Source organism: Syngnathus typhle, linkage group LG11 (genome assembly GCF_033458585.1).
Source record: "Syngnathus typhle isolate RoL2023-S1 ecotype Sweden linkage group LG11, RoL_Styp_1.0, whole genome shotgun sequence".
Lineage (NCBI taxonomy): Eukaryota > Metazoa > Chordata > Actinopteri > Syngnathiformes > Syngnathidae > Syngnathus > Syngnathus typhle.
Genome location: NC_083748.1, coordinates 9,147,544 through 9,167,416, shown reverse-complemented (window position 1 = coordinate 9,167,416; position 19,873 = coordinate 9,147,544). Strand labels below are relative to the sequence as shown.

General features: G+C 44.0%; 2 protein-coding genes and 1 long non-coding RNA gene across 5 annotated transcripts in view; 1 reads left to right on the top strand and 2 right to left on the bottom strand.

Moving 5' to 3' along the window:
- The first annotated feature begins 1,100 nt into the window (after positions 1-1,100).
- Positions 1,101-19,873, top strand: part of LOC133162208 (transforming acidic coiled-coil-containing protein 1-like) — a 19,897-nt gene continuing 1,124 nt past the window's right edge. Inside the window, exons 1-12 of one of the 3 annotated variants that reach the window (XM_061291233.1) lie at positions 1,101-1,243; positions 13,432-13,538; positions 15,135-16,527; positions 17,232-17,295; positions 17,405-17,597; positions 17,825-17,883; positions 18,307-18,414; positions 18,497-18,573; positions 18,642-18,685; positions 18,825-18,988; positions 19,063-19,169; positions 19,483-19,603. In XM_061291233.1, coding sequence (XP_061147217.1) covers positions 1,116-1,243; positions 13,432-13,538; positions 15,135-16,527; positions 17,232-17,295; positions 17,405-17,597; positions 17,825-17,883; positions 18,307-18,414; positions 18,497-18,573; positions 18,642-18,685; positions 18,825-18,988; positions 19,063-19,169; positions 19,483-19,603 — 2,565 coding nt within the window. In that variant the 5' untranslated portion in view covers positions 1,101-1,115. Of the gene's footprint in view, positions 1,244-4,596; positions 4,848-12,066; positions 12,592-13,431; positions 13,539-15,134; positions 16,528-17,231; positions 17,296-17,404; positions 17,598-17,824; positions 17,884-18,306; positions 18,415-18,496; positions 18,574-18,641; positions 18,686-18,824; positions 18,989-19,062; positions 19,170-19,482; positions 19,604-19,873 lie in introns of those variants that run through there. The other 2 variants (XM_061291235.1, XM_061291234.1) reach the window with 2 other exon arrangements.
- On the bottom strand, positions 4,158-10,206 carry aggf1 (angiogenic factor with G patch and FHA domains 1). The gene is made up of 15 exons (XM_061291237.1): positions 9,967-10,206; positions 9,635-9,826; positions 9,290-9,389; positions 9,000-9,205; positions 8,787-8,918; positions 8,424-8,615; positions 7,453-7,867; positions 7,135-7,237; positions 6,976-7,027; positions 6,796-6,897; positions 6,314-6,479; positions 6,152-6,231; positions 5,952-6,079; positions 5,770-5,869; positions 4,158-5,683 (listed from the first exon to the last, which is right to left on the bottom strand). Exons 2-15 carry the CDS (start codon positions 9,818-9,820, stop codon positions 5,435-5,437), a joined length of 2,211 nt encoding a protein of 736 aa, XP_061147221.1. The 5' UTR covers positions 9,821-9,826; positions 9,967-10,206; the 3' UTR covers positions 4,158-5,434.
- LOC133162218 (uncharacterized) lies at positions 17,435-19,517 on the bottom strand. Its single transcript, XR_009716198.1, has 2 exons — positions 19,383-19,517; positions 17,435-19,223 (listed from the first exon to the last, which is right to left on the bottom strand). It is a non-coding gene; the product is annotated as an uncharacterized LOC133162218 (long non-coding RNA).

Sequence of the window (19,873 nt, the reverse complement as noted above, 5' to 3'; positions counted from 1 at the left end):
AAGTTAAAACAAATAAAATAAACAGACCAGTGTGTGGGGGGGGGGGGGATTCGTTGAACGATTCGCTTGAACAAATCTTTTGAGTTAACTGATTCTAAGGATTCAGTTCACTTAAAAGAACTGGAATGCACATCACTACTGCAAGTGATGTAACGTCTTCATTGCATCCGCCGAGCGCGTTTCCCACTCGCATCCAGTTGGGACGCTACAATTGAGCTACTGGGAGACAATTCGGAAACATATTGAACAGTATAATGTTGTACAACTAACTTTCGGGGGTTTTTTTTTGTTTTTTTAATGGTGATTAAACCCTCTGTATTATTGCACTAAGTCCATACCTTTAAAACTGATACCAACTCCATTGTTTAACCCTAATTATATTAATTTCATTACTGTACTTTAGCGCAGTTTTATTTTGTTATGGGTGGGGGGGGCAACACAGTGGAATAGTGGTGAGCATATCTGCCTCACAGTTCTGAGATTTGGAGTTCAGAGAGGTTTTTTGTCTTTCATTCGAAGTAGAGTTGCACAGTTCTGCCAAATATACATTCTGGAATATAACCACCAGAGGGAGACACCTACCAGATTATTCTTTTTTAACTTCAGCGGAGCACCATTGCATGGTGTTTAACAATACGAGATCAAATATGCCATTGTAACGGTGTCAAACACATTTTATTTCGTTAGATTCACAATACCGTATGTTTCGGGGAATCCGGAATTAGAAAGTAAAATTCCTTCCACAGTTTGGTTCTAGCTACAGGTGCTTCTGCTGGACCAACAAGTAAGCTGCATCTGTTCGAGTTACTTAACAACTAGATATTGATGCGACAGTGACTGCTCTATATGCAATGGTCTGTGCTTTATATGTTAATGTCATTCAGTTAAACCACGGAATTCACCTGCAGTTTAGAAGTGTGTGCTGTTTTATTATTATTATTATTATTATTATTATTATTATTATTATTATTATTATTATTATTATTATTATTATTATTATTATTATTATTATATACAATTAGGTGTGTTAGGAGCGTGACTGCTGTTTCTTTAAAGGCCACTCTGTCCGTGGCTTGTTGCCTAGAAGCTTCATTTCCTATTTCCCTTGCAGCCACATGGACCGAGCTCCACCACCACACACAAGCACACGGAGCGCATCTTTGACGGAAGCTCACGCCGAGGACTTTTTCTCCTCCCTCCAGGACGAGACAAGCTCTCGACGGATGTCCTCTGACAAGCCAAGGTAGGGTCTATTGGCACTTGATTTGGCTACACAAGCTAGATGTGATGCCTTCTGGTTCTGATGTGATGACTTTTGGGCATCAACACCATCCATTGGATGGACTGTTGGTAATGCTTTTTCAAGAATGTGGGAGCTGTTCTATTTTGTTTTCACACAAAGCTTCTTTTCATGAAGCTATAATTCCCTTGACTAGTTGACCCAGTTTATGGTGTGTATGCACGTGTTTATTAGCTGACTGGACACTGACAGGTAACTGCAGGACAAAAGTGCAGTAGAACTTGAACAAGTTCTACTTGGGCTGTATAAACAGGATGCTCCTCTGGCGCATACACACATTCAGATGCTTTTGTTGAATGAACAGGCAAACTGTGACTGCATCATGTGGGCGAGTGTGCCGCTGAGGTTTCTGGAGTCTTTTCTGGGAAGATGAGGTCACAGCTAGGGAGACACACCCTGAAGCTCAGACACACTCGCTTACTCATAGCAACTGAAGCCAAGATTTCTACAGTAGCCATACATACTAGAATGTGTGTTTAGAATGTGCATAACATAAATGCAAAAAGATTTTTACACGCATGTGCCATGGTTTGCTGTTTAACACTTAATTGCACCCATCAAGGTTCTATGAATAAAAACTTCCATTGGGCTTTATTAGGAATAAACAAGTGATCGCTGGAATGTAGCTGGAATGAGAAACGTTTCCTCTCAGCGTCCCAAAAAAAGGATGAAAACATGTGACCTCCGGAGCTTTAAACCTCGACGCCCTCCCTTCCACTTCCTGCCCACCGCAGTCAAATGCTCAAGGACTGAATTCTCTGTAGACTTCAGACTCTCGACTGGATGGCCAATTGACAGCCACAATCTCTCCCTTTTCTCTCTTTTTCTCCCTCTTTCTTGCGCTCTGTCTCAGGGTTGTACTGTATATTTTAAAACTGCAATATCACCATTCACCACTGGGTGGCAATGTTTGGTTGCGCTTGCATTGAGTCTTACACTGTCCTATTACTACAAAGGTCTATTTTTTTGTGGCTGAGGGCCAGCATAGTCCTGCATAATACATTTTTGACTGAGTTGATTTTTGTAAAAAAAAAATAATAATAAATAAAGGAAAAGACAAGAATTATTGCCCTATATTGGCTAGTGACCTGTTCAGGGTCACTCAAAGACGATTTCGATAGAATAGTTTGAAATTTCAGGATTCAGTTCTGCAGTGACAGCAGAAACTTCACCCCGCCCTCTTCTATTTGTAGCCTTTTGTCATCTCTTGGTGGATGTCAGTGCCCACATGACCCGTGTTGTGAGTCTGCGTTGCTGACTGTGCTGTCATGTTTTGTTGATGGCTCTCTCCCATATTGTAACACATACTGACCATGGTGGTCATAGAACAGATAAGGAAAATGTAATTTTCTGTGTGTTTTAGCAATTAAAAAAAAATTCAATGTCTTTCAGCAGTGGCACTGGACTTATCAGTGAAATATAACTTGATGACAGAGTACTCTTATCTGGAGAAGCTCATCTACTTTGTCTCGCACAACAACACTGCCCCTTGTCTGGTTAGGGATGTGTATGTGACGCTATGTGTGGTATGAGAGGGGATGACCCCGCTTTTTCTACATGACCTTTGAGCTGCGTTATTCCTCAAAGCTAAGAATTAAGACACACTAGAGCAGTGCTTCTCAATTATTTTCTGTTACGCCCCCCCCCCCCCCCCCTATTTGAGAAGCACTGGCCTAGGTGACTGATTCACAATTTGGTTTTGTCTGATATCAGATATTAAATAAAGAAAGCCAACTGGCTGATTGATTTGTTTTAATTGAGAGGGAAAAAAAACAGCAAAAGCATTTCACTAGCTGACCAGGAGATGGCGACAGCGTGGCATCTGAAGACCATGGATTGTTTGTTCTGCTATAGCCTAGGTGACTGATTCACAATTTGGTTTTGTCTGATAATAGATATTAAATAAAGAAAACCAACTGGCTGATTGATTTGTTTTAATTGAGAGGGAAAAAAAACAGCAAAAGCATTTCACTAGCTGACCAGGAGATGGCGACAGCGTGGCATCTGAAGACCATGGATTGTTTGTTCTGCTATAGCCTAGGTGACTGATTCACAATTTGGTTTTGTCTGATAATAGATATTAAATAAAGAAAACCAACTGGCTAATTGATTTGTTTTAATTGAGAGAAAAAAAACATCAGCAAAAGCATTTCACTAACTGACCAGGAGATGGCGACAGCGCGGCATATGAAGACCATGGATCGTTCTGCTATGCCGGTTTAAAAAAAAAAAAAAAAAAACGTAATTAGCTAGGGGTCAAAGGTCAAAGTTTACGGTTCAAAGTTCACCCAGGGGTCAAAGGTCGGTTCAAAGTTCACGGGGTCATGTGCACATTTTCGATTTTTTACTAGAGTTGAAAGTTCAGGGTTCAAAGGTCACCCAGGGGTCACCACGGGGTCACCGCGGGGTCACCGCGGGGCCACGGGGTCACCACGGGGTCACCGCGGGTTCAAAGTTCAGGGTTCACTTTTTTTTTTTTTTTTTTTTTTTTTTTAGGTTAACCTTTATTTAAACCAGTGCTTCTCAATTATTTTCTGTTACGCCCCCCCCTAGCAAGAAGAAAACTATTTGCGCCCCCCCTCCCCACCGTGACTATCCTAACTTGTCTTGTAAGTCGTAAAATGTTGCACTGTCGCAAACGTGACAGAAGTAACAATGAGAGCGCCACTGCCCCCTGCTGTAGTAAACGCGCAATTACACTTTATTCTAGTACTGCCAAAAAAAAAGCCTGTTCCCCAGGGTCACACGCGCCCCCCCAGGAATAGCACCGCGCCCCCCAAGGGGGGCGCGCCCCACTATTTGAGAAGCACTGCACTAGAGATATTCTGGAGCTGTAAAAACCTGTGCAAGACACAAGCGAAGTATACTGATTTTTAATTATAAAATTGTTTGTGCTCCAGCAGACATGCAAAATTGCCTCAGGAAGTCAGACATTATTACTTAGAGGTGTCAAATGAATTCTATTGACTTTGTTAGTCAAACTGCACAGCAATAGCTTCCGTGACTGGGATAAACCATCTCCGGCAACAAAGGATGGTTATTCAACCAGTTCTATCAGCTGATGTCGTCCTGAAGGAATCATCTTACAACATAATTCACTGTAAAGAGGCTGTAGAACAGACACTTATTGTTCCGGAAATGTCTGAAACTGGTCAATCCAGATCCAACCCAAGACACAGGCAGCCATCACCAAACAAGAAAAAAAAAAATCCCTTTTAATCTTGTGAGTCACGGCAAGGCTGTCAGGCAAGTGTGGCCATGGTCCCGCCCATGTTTAACAGTAATATGTTTATCTGCCGCACATACGATAAGGGAGGAGACTCGAGAAGGCGATTGTTTGAGGGAGGGAGGGAGCAAGTCACCTGTCAAGTGTCAGAGAGTTCTGAGAGCAGCGTCAAGCAGCATAGAAGCGCACGTCAGTCTCAAGTCAGGAAAAGCGGAGGTTACGTCCATGTTGGTTGGACGACAGCGAGATCAAAATGGGAGGCACGATAAGTCAGAAGAGCACGGCGGGTCCCAGCGGCAAGACTCTCACTAACAGTGTCACGTGAGTCTTTTCGGTCACCTTGACGCCTGTTCCATATGCTGAACCTCATTCGAATGGGTCTTACTTTGCATTACCACTTCATTTATTTCAATGAGACCGCAATTCTTCCACTTTACAGACTTCACATTACTTGTGGCTGTCCTGATATTGATCAGTACTACCTTAGTGTGTGTGTGTGTGTGTGTGGCCGAGCAGTTTGAGTGAGCACATGCAACCATTCTCACACCCTCAGCAAGACTTCAAATAAACACAGAGATGACGCACAGCAGCTGACTGCTGTGTGTGCAAATCACCCTACAATAAATGCAAAACATTTCATCATATTACTTCTAATAATACACAGTACATTATCACTGTCATGACTTCTGTAGAACTTGTCTCCTAAGTGTTGACTGTGCAACATCTGAGAGTGTCTCCAGTTATCTCCTCTCATACCAGTATGACCTCACAACCTCAGTGTGTCAATATTTGCTTCGAGCGCTAAGTGGAAGTTCTGCACTGCAGCTAGTTGGACCCTTACACTGAGTTCTTCTCTTGCACATAGCAGTATTTCAAAGATGTGTGTCTTCCAAATCCGTCTGCTCTGATTAACTTTGGGTCTCTGGAGGAGCCTCGGCGTGAGGGCCGGCAGCTTCAGGCTCCGCTTTGACCCAAGCTTTGGGGGAGGCACACTGTGTTTTGGATGACGGCGCATCTGCCTGGCACGAGTCAGCAAATCTCTCGCGAGCCTTCTCCCAGTTCTTCTGGGATTTGGTTCTGGTCAGAGAGGCGTCGTCCACAGACATGGCAGTGCACGCTCCCAGTCCTGATTGGGCCTTTCGGATTTGAAGCTGAATCTGAAGGAAGAAGTAGCAGTAGCAGAATATCAATAAACAAATCTTTGGGTATACAAATCAAACAGAAATGTGAGCCAATCTCTCACCGGATCTTTCATTCCAGTTCCCTCTTTACCCAGCCCTTCTCCTTTCTTCCAGCCCATCTTTTCCAACATCTTCCTTCCTTTGTTGACCTCGCTGATCTCCCTTTGAGAGCACAACATTCAAAATAAGTCATGGAGCCACATTTGGCTTTCCCACAAGTTGCAGTTTGTGAATGGAAACTTACACATGAACAGAAGCAGGCGCGTCATCTTGTTGGAAAAGACCCTCGCTGCCCACAGTCTGGCGTCGAGACTCAGCTCGGTCCTTATACTTTGGATTTCTCAGAGCTTTGCCATCTTCGAACTCGTTACTCTGTTAACGGCAAAAGTAGTTGAGATGGTGTACAAAAATGAGAACGGTCAAATAGATGTAGCACCATTTTACCTGGAGGCCATATTTAGCCTTCATGGATTTGAGCTCTTTCTGTCTCAGCACTTCTTTATCCTCTTTGGTCAGAGTTGGCCCTATGGGGAAATACAGCAATTCAAACAAATGGATATGATTTGAAAGAGAAAATCAGTTTCTCCAGATGGGAAAAAAGCTCACCTAGCGGCTCCTCTTTCTTGTGCTTGCTGAGGTGAGCCATCACTTGGCCAGGCTCACAGCCATCACACGTATCGGTCCCTGCGTGGATGTGGAAGGACAACACCGTGTCTCCCATCTTCACCTCGTCGCCGTGAGTCAGTGGGTGTGGTTCACACTTGATTTTGGGCTGTGGACGGACGGCAGTGAACAAGTGGTGGTGTCTTTTATTTGCTGAGAAATTCATTAATTCACTGTTAAGCACCATCTCGTGGCGTCTTGATACCCAAAAACTACAGCAAACTGAAGGGAGGAGCTTCATTTAGTCAGGCGACAGCTTTGTTTAGTAGACAAACTGCTCTACTGCCACCTTGTGGCATCTAAAGGTAGTTGCCAACCTTTGCGTACGGGCGTCTCTTCTTGTTATTTGCTGCAGGGCTTAGTCCCTGACGTGTTATCTTTAAAGCCCCATAAAAAACTTATGGCTATAAATCGCAGATCTTCACCTGTAAGATTCTGTTGCCATTGATAACCGTTCCGTTCTGACTTCCCTGGTCCACGATCATGTAGCTCTGCAGCTGCTGGTCAAAGTACACCTCAGCATGCAACTAGGAGCAATCAAACAATTGTCAAACATCAATTTCATCATTGTAAATTCTGCTGTCATTCAAAAGGCTGAACCACACCTTGCTGACCCCCATTTCTGGTATCTGAATTGCATGATCCATGTCTTTCTCTCTGCAACAGACAGAAAATTCATATTTTTGAAACAAGGCGCGCATCTCCCTGGGTTTCGCTTTAAGTCTAAGTGATTGTTTCCCTCTTGTTAATGAGACAGAACACACCTGCCAATGGTGGACGCAGAGTCAGCTGTGATGATAAACAACGTTCCAACCTGCAGCACCGGAGATCGGACCACGGTGACTCTCACGCAGGGTGGCCACAGCTCTGCGAAAACAAAAAGAAACAAAGTGATGCATGAGAGTTTATACATTTTTTTTTTAAATCACCTACTGAAGTGGCACATCAACAACACCACACTAAACTCATCCGGGCAGTGTGGGTCCAAGTGACCTGACCTCACTTATGAGGTTTTCCTGGTTCCTGTCAGTGGACTTAAAGGTGCCTGCCGCAAGTGCCAAAGTAGCTCGTCGCTAGCTCACCTGCCCGACACTGAGTCTCCATCTCGGACTCCGGGCTGTGGTTGCAAGGTGAACTCCGAGAAGGCGACGCAGAAGGCGGAGACTCCCACTGCTCCTTCTCCGACTCAGTGAGCTCCCCTTCCTCAGCCTCGCTGTTACCCGCCAAGTCGGTGCTCCGAGTTGGGGATCTTCGGTCCTTCTTGCGCGACGACGACTTGGATCGCTTCTTTTTCTTCTTTGATCTTTTCTTCTCATCGTGGCTTGAACCACTTTTATGCTTCTTTCTCTTGGAGGAGGAGGACTTGTCTCTCTCCCCGCGCCGTTTGGAGTCTCTCTCGCGTGGCTCGGGACTACGAGATCGTCTTCTTGATTTTCGGGACTCCCGCCTTGATTGATGCTCTTCTTCATCCGACTTGAACTCATCATATGCATACTCCTGCCATAATATATTTAGCAATTAGATTGTCCAATGAGATTCACTGATAGGAAGACTGCTGGCTTTTGGAGATCCTCGCCTTTGAAACCAGATTTTAAACCTAATGTGATATCAATCTATTTACCTTACCTTTTGAATCTCAGCAATGGCGTGTTAATACGACACCACTATATTTGGAAGACCCTGGAAATTAATTAACGAGCTAACAAATCGCCACATCCTGTTTTATAAATGCATTTTCAGGTGGTGTGACAAGAAATGCATTACTATAACTTTGACGCTCGTGTTGGTCATTGAAAATATGTACCTCTGTGGCAAGCAGTGTTCCAGTTTGAGAAAATCTTCATATTAGCCAACGAGTTAGTCAGCTCGTGTACCTGGGTCGGAGGGATAGTCTTTTAGTCAGCTAGCCTCGCGTTTTGACACACAGGGAAGACGGCATGATTTAAAGACTGAGACCGAAAGGCAATCCTAAAAATGAAAATGGTCCGTTTGCGATGGTCACTCAAAAGCCAGCAGTCAACTCGTATTTATTGTACCCAGATCGCTCACTCACCTTATCACTGTACAGTGTGTTTTTCTTCCCACCTCTCTTGAACCATTTGCCTTTCTTTTCATTCATACAATCATCTTGGTCACCAGTCTGCGCAGCAGAAACCTCAACTTTGGAATGAAACTGGTACCGTCCACTTTCTGCGTCGTAATAGTAGTAAAAGCCCGTGCTGGAATCGTAGTAGAGCTGGCTGACCTGAGGCGAGAATCATGCGTAGGCAAATGAGTCGAACCAAAGATGTAACGTGTTAGTGACAGAGAATGGATTTTCCGCTGCCATGACTAATATGTCACCAGTGGGTAAAATCATAATTGATTCAATTGAACCCATGCATTGTAAATTGAAGAATCGAAAAACTTTACGAACCGAGTCATAATAGAAGCCAGTGCTGTGGTCATAGTACATGCCAGTTGTCTCGTCGAAGACAAAGCCGGTCTGTGTCATGGCCTCCTCAGCGGTAGCTCTTAGCATGTCGGCAATGGATGCTGCATCACCTGCCTAAGAGAAACATGGGATTGTTTTCTCGGAAAATCTGTTTGAGTATTATTAAATGAGCATTCTTGAGGCACGTGCACACACCTCGGTTGTGACTCCCACACTGCTATCGGGTTGAGCAGACACATCCGCAGTTGTGTCTGCTGTAGTGTCTGCCGGCACCACTGTTGCAACCTCTGCCGAGTCACCTCCACCAGTCGCAGCCACCGCTTGAGTGGTCTCCAGACTTTCCTCGGAGACCGCAGCCACGCTGTTCTGAGCGTGGTCACCGTAGTAGTAGTTATAATAGTCTGGAAAGAAAAGGAACACCAATTGAGACAATTTATTAACCCTTGGGGATAGGCCAATTACTAAGTATAAAGATATAACGATACCTGTTTCAGTCCAAACATATTCTTCGGTCTGAGTTTCAACGTGAACTTTCTCTTTGTTTTTTTTCTTCCACTCATGAATCTCTGCACTTAGTTGATCCACCTGCAATCGGATCATTGCAAATATCAATTGTGCATGTTTGTGATAAAGATAAGAACGTGGTAACAAGTTTGGACTCATATGAGGTGTTTTCAAACTTATAAACCGTATAGAATGATAAACATCGGTCTGTGATGTACTGGAAGTTCTATATTGACAAAAACAAACAATTGGGTATGTGTAGTATCTCTGCTAGTGTCAACCAAAACGGATTTTTGTCAGCTTGTGAACGGAATGCAAATTCGAACCTGTTTTCTCAAATCCTCGTTGTAGCTCTCTGTGCTCCTCTGCAGTCTCTCGGAATTGCTCAGTTGCTTCTGCAACTTGGCCAGTTCGGCTTTGCACTCCTTCAGCTCCTCTTTCAACGACTCCACCTGAAGACGCAGCTCGGCTACTTCACACCCGCTGGCTTTCTCTCCTTCTTCGTCCTCCATGGTCCTCTAGAATGGAAAGGATTATATTTGCACCGTGCACGTGGACAACGAAAATAAAGAACGTAGGAGTAGTGGATGTAATAAGCCAGTTGGTAGCACGTATTAATGACGTAGACAACATAGTGTTTGCATAAATGCCGTCTCACCGTTTGCGTCGTTTTCGCCTCGCTTTAAACCGTGTCTTTCCAAACCCCACGGCACGTGAGCCAACCTGAAAGTTGAACATAAATATCGTGTAACTAGCCCGCAATCTCAACACACCCGAGTACATGTTTGATTACAATTAGACAGTTACAATGGAAACCGTGAAGATGTGGACAGACAACGCTGTACGCGACCGCCATTAACTACCAGAAAACAAACCACCCACACCGGAAACTATTCTTCTTCGCGGTTGGCGGACATCCGTTTCCCGGCTAAACTGCATGTTGCAAAGGCTTTACCGCCATCTGTCGAGCAATGTCGTTATTACTCTTCAGTTTACTGTACGTGTTAGTTACGCAATCGTTAAATCTTGAAAAGCATCTCAAGTTAATTGCGTTTCAAACTTCTATTGGTTTATAAACTACAAACACATGACGCTTTCTGTATATTTGGGAAGATAACAATAAATGTTGGAGATTTTTGTGAGCTATTTGTGGCGATGTTACTGTCTTACCACTAGAGGACACTGTTCTACACCTACTTTTTGAATCCCTGATCAAATATAATTTTCATTAGTTTCCATTCTGTACGTAGCTTGCTAAAAGGAGCTGTTACTGTCATTTTATTAATAAGTCTGTATTTTTTTTAACTTTCTGGTGAGATACTACCTCATTTGTTCCACACACATACCTTGAATATTGACCAATTCTTTCCTCTTGCTCAGTAGCATCTCTATTTTTTTGACCCCCTAAAATTATCTCACGTTGGCTCACTGCCGGTGTATTTCCCGAGATCAGACTGTTTGTGTGTGTCTGCTTTATTTTTATTGATTTATTCCACTGAAAACATATGATATGGCTCCACTAATGTGTGGAAAAATATAGGCCTACAATAATGCTTTGTGCATGTTGGATGTGGATTTAGTGTGAAGTCAATCATTATAACAACAATACATCTGCATTGTACGCCTTATCATGAATATGCCTTTTGTTCTTGTTCTGCTTCAAGCACAGTTCAGGTTGTTTCAACTGGGGAAAAGATTGCAATGGAGAGAAAGTCCAATTGGTTGGCTTTGGCGACTATTTCCTCAAAAAAACAAAACAAAAACATACGGGTTCCTCCCACAGCATCAGAATTTGAAATCTGAGACTTTTTTTAGTTATGTACAGATCATTGTGCAAGCTCCAGATTTCTTGCCAGATCTCAACTCGTTACAGCAGCGCTGGTAACACAGCTTTTAAGGTCTTTTATCAGGAGGCACACGCAGTTTCCTTATGCTACCTCCTCATGTTTATCAATGCCATTTTTAGACAAGACAAACACCGCTAAGGAAGCAAACTCCCCTGTTATGACTACGCCAGTCACAAATGAGGAAGTGGCCTAAAAATGAAGTCACAAATTGATCCTAACGTTCCAATTCAAGTGTTTATTTGTTACAAGCCAGCAATAACAAGCTCTAGACAATCGCCTTGAAGCCTCTGCATACCCAGACAGTAAATAAAGACAAACTCCACCCTCTGTGCTCCAAAGTGGAACCTCTAAATGAGCCACGTGTACCTCTTGCTTAGTGATGGAAACTTGTGCGCAGCTGCCATACGTGGCTAAATCTTTCCTGACTATTTAAAACCTTACCTAGTACGTGTGATCTACTCAGATGATCCACTTGTATTGTTATAACAAAGCTCTAAAACACTGCATTTCAACATGTTGTGACAGTCACAGAAGTGGTGGCCATCAGGAATTTCAGGAGATTCCCGAACAGCCAGTCCATCGGCGGCCACAATTGACGTGCATCAGAGAATGTACAGCCTTTGATACCCTATCCTCCCGAAGAACTCCCAGAGGGACATACGTTGATTGGTTGGGTGAACTCATATGCAAGAGCTGATCCACTGCATTTATTGAGGTGATGCTAAACTGGTCGCTCCAGTCTGTCTCCTGACAGCAAAGCCAGTCAACTGTTAAACCACTTGGGGGTTGCAAAAACTGTTTTTAGGTGCAACCCCACATTCCGAAACCGAGTGAGGAACCCCTGCTTCAAAGCTCCTCCTTCTTCTTCTCCTCCCTCACTGTTTGTTTCCAGACTCCCTCCTCCTTCTGCTTCAGAGAGAAACGGCTAACTGAAGGGTTGTACCATTCTCCAACCACAGGGCAACACATGGAGCTCAGTAAAGAACACCTACATGGACTTGTGCACTGAAAGCTTGCTGCCTCCCCCGCCCGGGTTTAGATTCAATGGAGCAGCCTGCTGTGCAAGCTTGGAGGGGGTTAGCAGGAGTGAGCAGTTAGAGAACCAGCTGATCAGAAAAGCACAGGCACATTCAGGGAGTGGAGGTGAAACGCTTTAGTAGAAATGGTTCCTTCCACCAGTGGGGACCATGCTGAGGAAACAGTCTTTCTAGGGCGATGAGAAGGCAGATGGAAATTTAAAAAGCAAAAGGGATTGGTGCCAAGTGAGCGATTCACCACCCAGCACTGAGTCGAGAGTGCCACAGGGGAAAGGAGATGTCGTCTTGGTTGTCACCCGTGTCATGGGCCAAGTGGACGTGGACGGCGGTGCGAGGAGCAGAGGAGGGGAGCGAGGAGAAGGAGGAGGAGGAGGATGAAGAGAGATCTCAAGGCTGCAGGCAAGTGTTCTTTTGGACACTTGTGGCAGCGAGGGATGTGTATTGACACGTGTGTACACACGTGTGTTTGTGTGTGGGTGCTGTCAGGGAAATTTAGATGAGAATTCCTCAACAACAAACAGTGAAGAGCATTCTCACGTTTGTTGAGGAAGAGAACACGTTTGTTTGATTATCGCTGATACATTTCTGGCATGGCTGTGGTTTGAACGCAATGTTTTCTCTGTAGTCGACAGAAGTAAGCAGTGTAGACAGAGGTATGAATCCTTCACACAAACACGGCGCACGTTTTGGGCGTTGTGGCACTGATATTGTCCGCTTATTATTTTTTTCAACATCCACAATGTGGTGGTGAACATATCAAATCTGGCTAATCTTTAGTAAAAGGTTCATGTTTTGGAAATGAAAGGAAAATATTGAATGCGGTGTGACAGGAAGAGAGGAGGTCAGCCAATTTCCTCTTTCTGTCTGTGCTGCATTTACTTCCTGTCACCATGAAGTCAAGTACATTTCTGCAATTAATTTCACAGTCTCACAAACACTCATTTTCTAGGGTGCAATGTTTAGATCCTGATGTGCTACTGCTTTTGTATCATTGAATATTTTACAACTTGGCAACATAAATAATTTTGTATCGTGAAAATGGTACCAAGTGTTGTAATTAGCCAAAAGGCTTTCCTCAGGGGCAAATCTGATAAATGGCGACATTGTTGTGACATCGGAATAGATGAAAGAGCAAATTTGATATAGACATGGATCAGTACAGAATGAACTTTCAGTCTTGAATGGATTGATTCTAACGTCATTTGCTTGTTTGTTTGTTTCCCCCTCTGGCTACATCAGTTCTGACTCAGACGGTCATTTCGACACACCCGAGGCGGCGACTCCTGTCCGCGGCCCACCGGTCATCCCAGAAGAGCTGGAAAGTGGCAATGCTGACAACAAAACAGGTGAGGGAACGCAACACGCTGGCAGGCGAAGCAAAAAAGTGCTCTTCACGAGTCATTTGCGTGTTGGCAGTATGTTACTGGAAATGTTGGACATCATAGAATAGCATCATTATTTTTCAAACACATGGACTTGAATCAGCTCCACCGCCGTGCACACACACGGCGGATCAAGTTTGTAATTGGATCCACGTGAAGCCGGGCTGGGTCAGGAATGTACCTGCCCACCACATTCCAGCTCCCATTAAGGATTTACCTTTCACCTGCCTTTATTTTGACTACCAAATGACCCTGTGCTGTCATTGTTTTTAGGACCTGTTTTTATTTCAACAGTGTTTAAGTAAGGTTGGCAGACCTGTTGTCACTTTTTAACACGAATTGCCAAGAGGCAGCGTCTGTGACAGAGTGTGGGAATCGCCTTTGCTCTGGAATTCAACAGGTTCAACAAAAGCTTTAGTTCACCCTGTTTTGTCCTGCGCGCTGACAGGGGTCGGGAGGAGGGGATGAGGATTGGGGGCTTCCGTCACACTTGTTTGCCTTTTGATTTTTTTATGTTCAGTGCACGCCTGAGACTGTTTTTAAAGAGGAATCCAGTCAACCAGCATTTCTTCATAGAGTACATTGCAAAGTGAGGAGAGACAATGACAGGAGAGAATTTCCTAATGACTCAACAACCTCATACATCACACGTGTTTGTGTGTATTTGTATTGAGTAGACAGGAGCTAAAGCATTTCTAAGACGTCTTTGTCATGCCAGGGACTGTATTTGTCTGTGGCCATCTAAAATTACCATTACGCCATCCTAATCGGTCCAAACATGACCATTTTTTATTCATTTTTTTGTATAGGATAACACTAACAATCAAAAAGGTTTTTGACAGGGTCAGTTAATGGGTTAATAAATTGGGAATTAAATGAATAATTAGTCATTAAAATAAAAACAAAAAAATAATCATTGTGGTTGTAGTTAGCAATGTTTTAGAATTAAATGGAATCACAGGCATAATTGTTTTTAATATTGTACCCCACAATAATAAGTGTATGATTACTAAATCAACCTTACAGACAAAATATTACATGCATATTTATTAACAGAAAGACCGCTGTTGTTATTTTTGCAAAGTCATAGATTGGAAATCACTGCAATGTGTCCGTCGGTGTGCCTTTGACTGATCGTGACATGGATTTTGATTAGGAATGCAAAAATGATTCTGGCAAGCTGGTGAAGAGAAGTAGAAGAAACCCGGGCAGGCTGTTGTCTCCTGGCAACATAATATTACACATGGCCACCATGACAGGCATACTCAAATATGTTGATGTGCTGTCTTTGGCGTCATCAAAGCGCTCTCTCGCTCGCTGTTGTTCTGTGCAAGCTATCTCTGGTGTTTTTATTTATTATCGCCCAGTGCAGTTGATTTAAATGTCACAGCCATCATCTCATAGCAAGACATTACCATAGCAACAGCTGCAAATGGAACAGTCGGCAGCCTAGTGACTTGTTTTCAGAGAACCAATCAGATATCTTGTGCATCTGAGCTCTGAACTGATTGGAGAAACTAAATGTGCAGTCGTAACTATGTTTTGAATATTCTGTTTTAGATGCAGATCAGGAGGAGCATCTGATGGTTACAGCTCCAATCGGGTACCACAATAATTTACTCTTGGACATGGGTCAGGATGAACCAGCCATACCCATGCAAGACCCCCTGGGAATGAGCAGCAAGCATCTCGAAGCACAACAAAACCCATCAAAACCGCTAGACTATGAACCTGCTCCTGATTCATTCCCAGTCACATCAATTCCAGAAACGGGCACAGCACCACCACCAGAACCCCCACGGGAAGAGACATTGATTCCTGAAGTCTGCCAATTTCCAACACCAGAACCCCCCCGAGAAGAGACATTGGTTCCTGAAGTGGTGAGCTGCACAGTTCCATCACCAGAACCACCCCGAAACACAGATCCCGTCTTGGTTGATGAACCATATCTGGATCTTGCTCCAGCTTCCTCTCCTGCTCCCGTGGCAAACTCAATCCAAAGCATTGAAGCTGTTCCAAGCCATGTTCTGGAGCACTCAAAGGAGAAGCCTCTTGTTGAGTCGGAACCACAGCACAGTGATGTCACGAAAAAATCCGAATCCAGCTCAAAAACTAAACCACGCAAATCGACACCTCCATCCCTGTCAATAAAGCAGACACAGAAGGAGGATGCACAAACCAATGAGGAAGAGGAAATCCCTGTTCCCAAAGCCTCCTACAAATTTGACCCTGACCAGATAGATGACAGTTTCAATCCTTTCACTAGCGGCGGACCCAAAATCCAAAATTCTCCACCACCATGCAGTTCAATAACTTTCCCCAGACCTGAGCCGCTCGGCAGCTCTTTAATTGAAGACAACAGTGCTGCAGCACCGACAGAAGAATCTACATCAGAGGCAAAACCTGTGAGGCTGGAGTTTGGGCCGGACGAGGGGGCGGTTAGCAAACCACCTCCCAAGAAATTGGGATCTAGAAAAACAACCAGCAAACCCAGGAAGCAAGTGAGGCCCAAAGTGGCAGAGACTCCTTCCGAACCGGCACCGGAACCTGCAGTGTCAGAATCGGCTTCTGAGAACGCACCAGAGACAAATGTCCAAATTTCAGACACCACTGTGCCTGTCAACCTGGACGACGTTCCCATTCCAAGTAAAGGATCGTATAACTTTGACCCCAGTCAGTGGGACGACCCCAACTTCAATCCATTCGGGACCAGCAACACTTTGAGCAGTTCTCCCGTCCTCCCCAAAGGCTCTTTCACTTTCGACCCGAACAATTTTGACGATTCCGTGGACCCTTTCAAGCCCTCCAACACCTTGAGCAACGAGGATTCGTCCAGTTGTTCCAATCAGTGTGAGAAGAAAACCAAGGACCAAAGTAAACAGAAAACAGAGCAACCGATGGGAAAGAAGAGCATTCGTCAAGTTCCCAAGAAAAGCAAAGAGAGGAGAGCCGAGTAAGTGGTCTTCACCTATGAATGTGGCAGAGTTCAACAGAATCCCAGCAAACCTCCATTTTCAAGTTTAGCCCTACTTTCCTTTTTGAGGCTAAATTGTTGTTGACATCACCTCATGGGGAGGTTGAGTAGCAGATAACACTTTGGACACATTCCAAGCACTTAGCGCTGCATAGTGGTCATTGGTGTGATTCCTCAACTTGTCTATATTTAGGCTGTGGGAAGTCTTTGTTGTTAGGAAACGCCGCCTTGAGCTTTTTGCACGCAGCATGTTTTGCCTCTGCTATTTACCATGCTAAGAAAAACACTTTGGCTCATTCACATTTGTTTTTTTCCCCCTACCCTCATGAAAATAACCATCCTTCATCCTTCTGTCTCTCTCTGGTTGCGCAACCCCTATATCTCCTCTTTTCATCTATACTTCTCTCGGCCTCAGGACATCTGAACAAGCCAAGTTTCTCTGTTTTCTGTTGTAAGTACTATCGTTGCCGCTTTCTTTTAAGCATGCGTGCGGACAGTTTAAATGATCAACATGATTGGTCAGCGACCATAAAAGGAGCCACTAATTCCCCCATGACCTTTTCAATTTGGCCCATTTCCAAAGCACCTAATGCTTACAAGTATAATTTGTATCTTAAGGAGGTCTACTTTTGAAGATCAGAACTTTCTTCACCATGTTTGTCCGCACTGTTTTTGTCTCACAGGAATCCCTGTAAAGTTGAGAAACATGACGAGAGCCAATCGCAAACGCGGGACATGTGCAAGCAGGTAATTTGATCATTTGAGAGGGTCTCAGCTCTTTCAACAATATCCATTATTTAGCTCAACCACTGAATATTGTGTTACGGTATAGTAATCGCAACAATCCTGTGCTCAGGAGGAGAACGAGGTGGTCGTTTGCTCACCAGAGATTTCCCAACCAGTTCACCACGCCACTGATGAGGAGAAGCTGGCATCCACCGGCATGATGGGGCAAACAATGCAAGACGAGCACCTGCGGAAAGAAGAGTCTGAATGTATCGATACATTTGTCAAAAAACAGACAATCGAGGAAACACCTGTATCAGATGGTAACTTTACAGGATTTCTTTTTCTTCCATCCACATGTCACAGCATGACAGAATACTATCTACCAATACCTTTTCTCATCATTTACTTAGACATGAGGAAGACTGATACAAAAGTGTTACCAAGCCTATATTGTGAAATATATACATATATGTTGTACATTAGTTTATCAATGTTTTAGTCCAATGTTTTTACTTTATTCGCAACTGTGTTATGTTCCCATTCATAGCTCAGGAGACAGTGGATCATGAAGATGAGAAGGACACATGTATTATGAAGGATGACAAAGTAAGTGAACCGTAGTCATCGTTGAAATATATTTTCATGTTTATCGTCGTTAGAAATACCACAGTGAGATGCGTCACTCTTTTTTTTTTTTATAATGGTTGCTCTCTTTCAGTGTCTGTCTAACACAAACACGCTTGCACGCAGAGGATTTGAAAAGATTTGAATATGCGAATCGATGCAAATTTAAGTACCATTAGATTGCAAATGCATCACAAAAAAGTCCTGGGGCAGTGAACCGGAATATGAACGTGAACTTGCTGGAGTCACTTGAGCAGCGCTGCTTCATCTAACTTTCCTGCAAGTCTCGTGGGCTTACTTCCGTGTCTCCTTATGTGGCCTGTGATGGATGCTGCTTAAGCTCCCCATACCTCTGATCAAACATGAAGATACATTATAGTCATGCTCATATTTAATCTTTTACAGTGTGAGACACAAACAACATGCAGCAGTGACGCAGCGGCGCCGTCCCGAGACAAAATTTCCCTGACTGAGATTGACAAGGCTGCAGTGCTGACCCTCATTAGAGAGGAGGTAGGTCACTCTCATTGGAGTCAGACTCGATCCACGCATTATCATAATCATACATCTTCATGCCCTTTGTTGCTCGCCGCAGATAATCACAAAAGAGATCGAGGCCAGTGAGTGGAAGACAAAGTACGAGGAAAGCAGAGCTGAGGTTTTAGAGATGAGGTACCAAGCACAAATCCACTCAAATTAAAAAGACTTACACTGCTCACGCTGTACTCTTTTGTTGACAGGAAAATTGTTGCAGAGTATGAGAAGACAGTTGCCCAGATGATTGGTGAGTCACTGCCACCTAGTGGTTGTGTTTGTATTGCCTTCACAAGCATGGCAGGTCCAGAGGTAGTACCTCACCTCTCTGTGATGTCACCGTTGTCGTCAACCAATCTATATAGTCAACATCATCATCTTTGTTATAGAGGATGAGCGGGAGCAGAAGACGCTGTCCAGCAGTAAGTCGGTCCAACAGCTGACTATGGAGAGGGACCAGGCCCTGGCCGACCTCAGTTCTGTAGAGCGCTCCTTCGCAGACCTCTTCAGGCGCTATGAAAACATGAAGGGGGTCTTGGAGGGCTTCAAGAAGGTCAGTAGAGCTTTTAATGTCACAATATATTGAGTAGCGCACCCTTGCGTCAGCATGCTGCTTGTTGTCTCCAGAATGAGGAGGTCCTGAAGAAATGTGCACAGGACTACCTGACACGCATCAAGCAGGAAGAGCAGCGTTACCAAACCCTCAAAGTGCACGCAGAAGAGAAACTGGATCGGTGAGATTTGTGTTTAGTGTTGTCCAGTGGCGGAGCTAGAAATGTGCTTGGACCCTGCAGGTGTCAGAACAGATAATTGACTTGAATTTTGGGTATTTTCCTATTTTCCAAGATGGTTTTCCATATTTCCATCCATCTCTGAAGGGAACATTATAGTCAATGTTCATCAACATTTTTTGAAGATTTTTGGGGGTTGTAAAAATTAAATTTCACCTCTACAAAGTCAGATGCACAAATTCAGTCTTCGTGTGTGTGTTAGATCATCTTTTCTTCTGGCTGTGCAAATTTTTCATTCTTCTACATGTTCTGACAGGGCCAATGAGGAGATAGCGCAGGTGCGTTCCAAGGCCAGCGCGGAGGGGGTGGCACTAAACGCCAGCCTGAGGAAGGAACAGATGAAGGTGGACTCGCTTGAGAGAGCTGTCCTTCAGAAGGTATGGCGCAAAAAAATGTTAAGCACAGCTTGCAATGTCAATGATGCTTTATCTTTATGACCTAGAGGTCAAATATTTACTTTAATTATGAGTTAACTTCAGTATTAGGGTAGGTTAAAATTCCATCGATAAGTTCCTCTCACGCATGAAAATTTTCCTTTCATTTACCTATATGTACTGAGAGTTATGACCGCTTTGAGAAATTACAAAAAAGATACAGTATACGTATGTACCACAAGAGGGCAGCATTTCATTTAACGAGCGCTACAG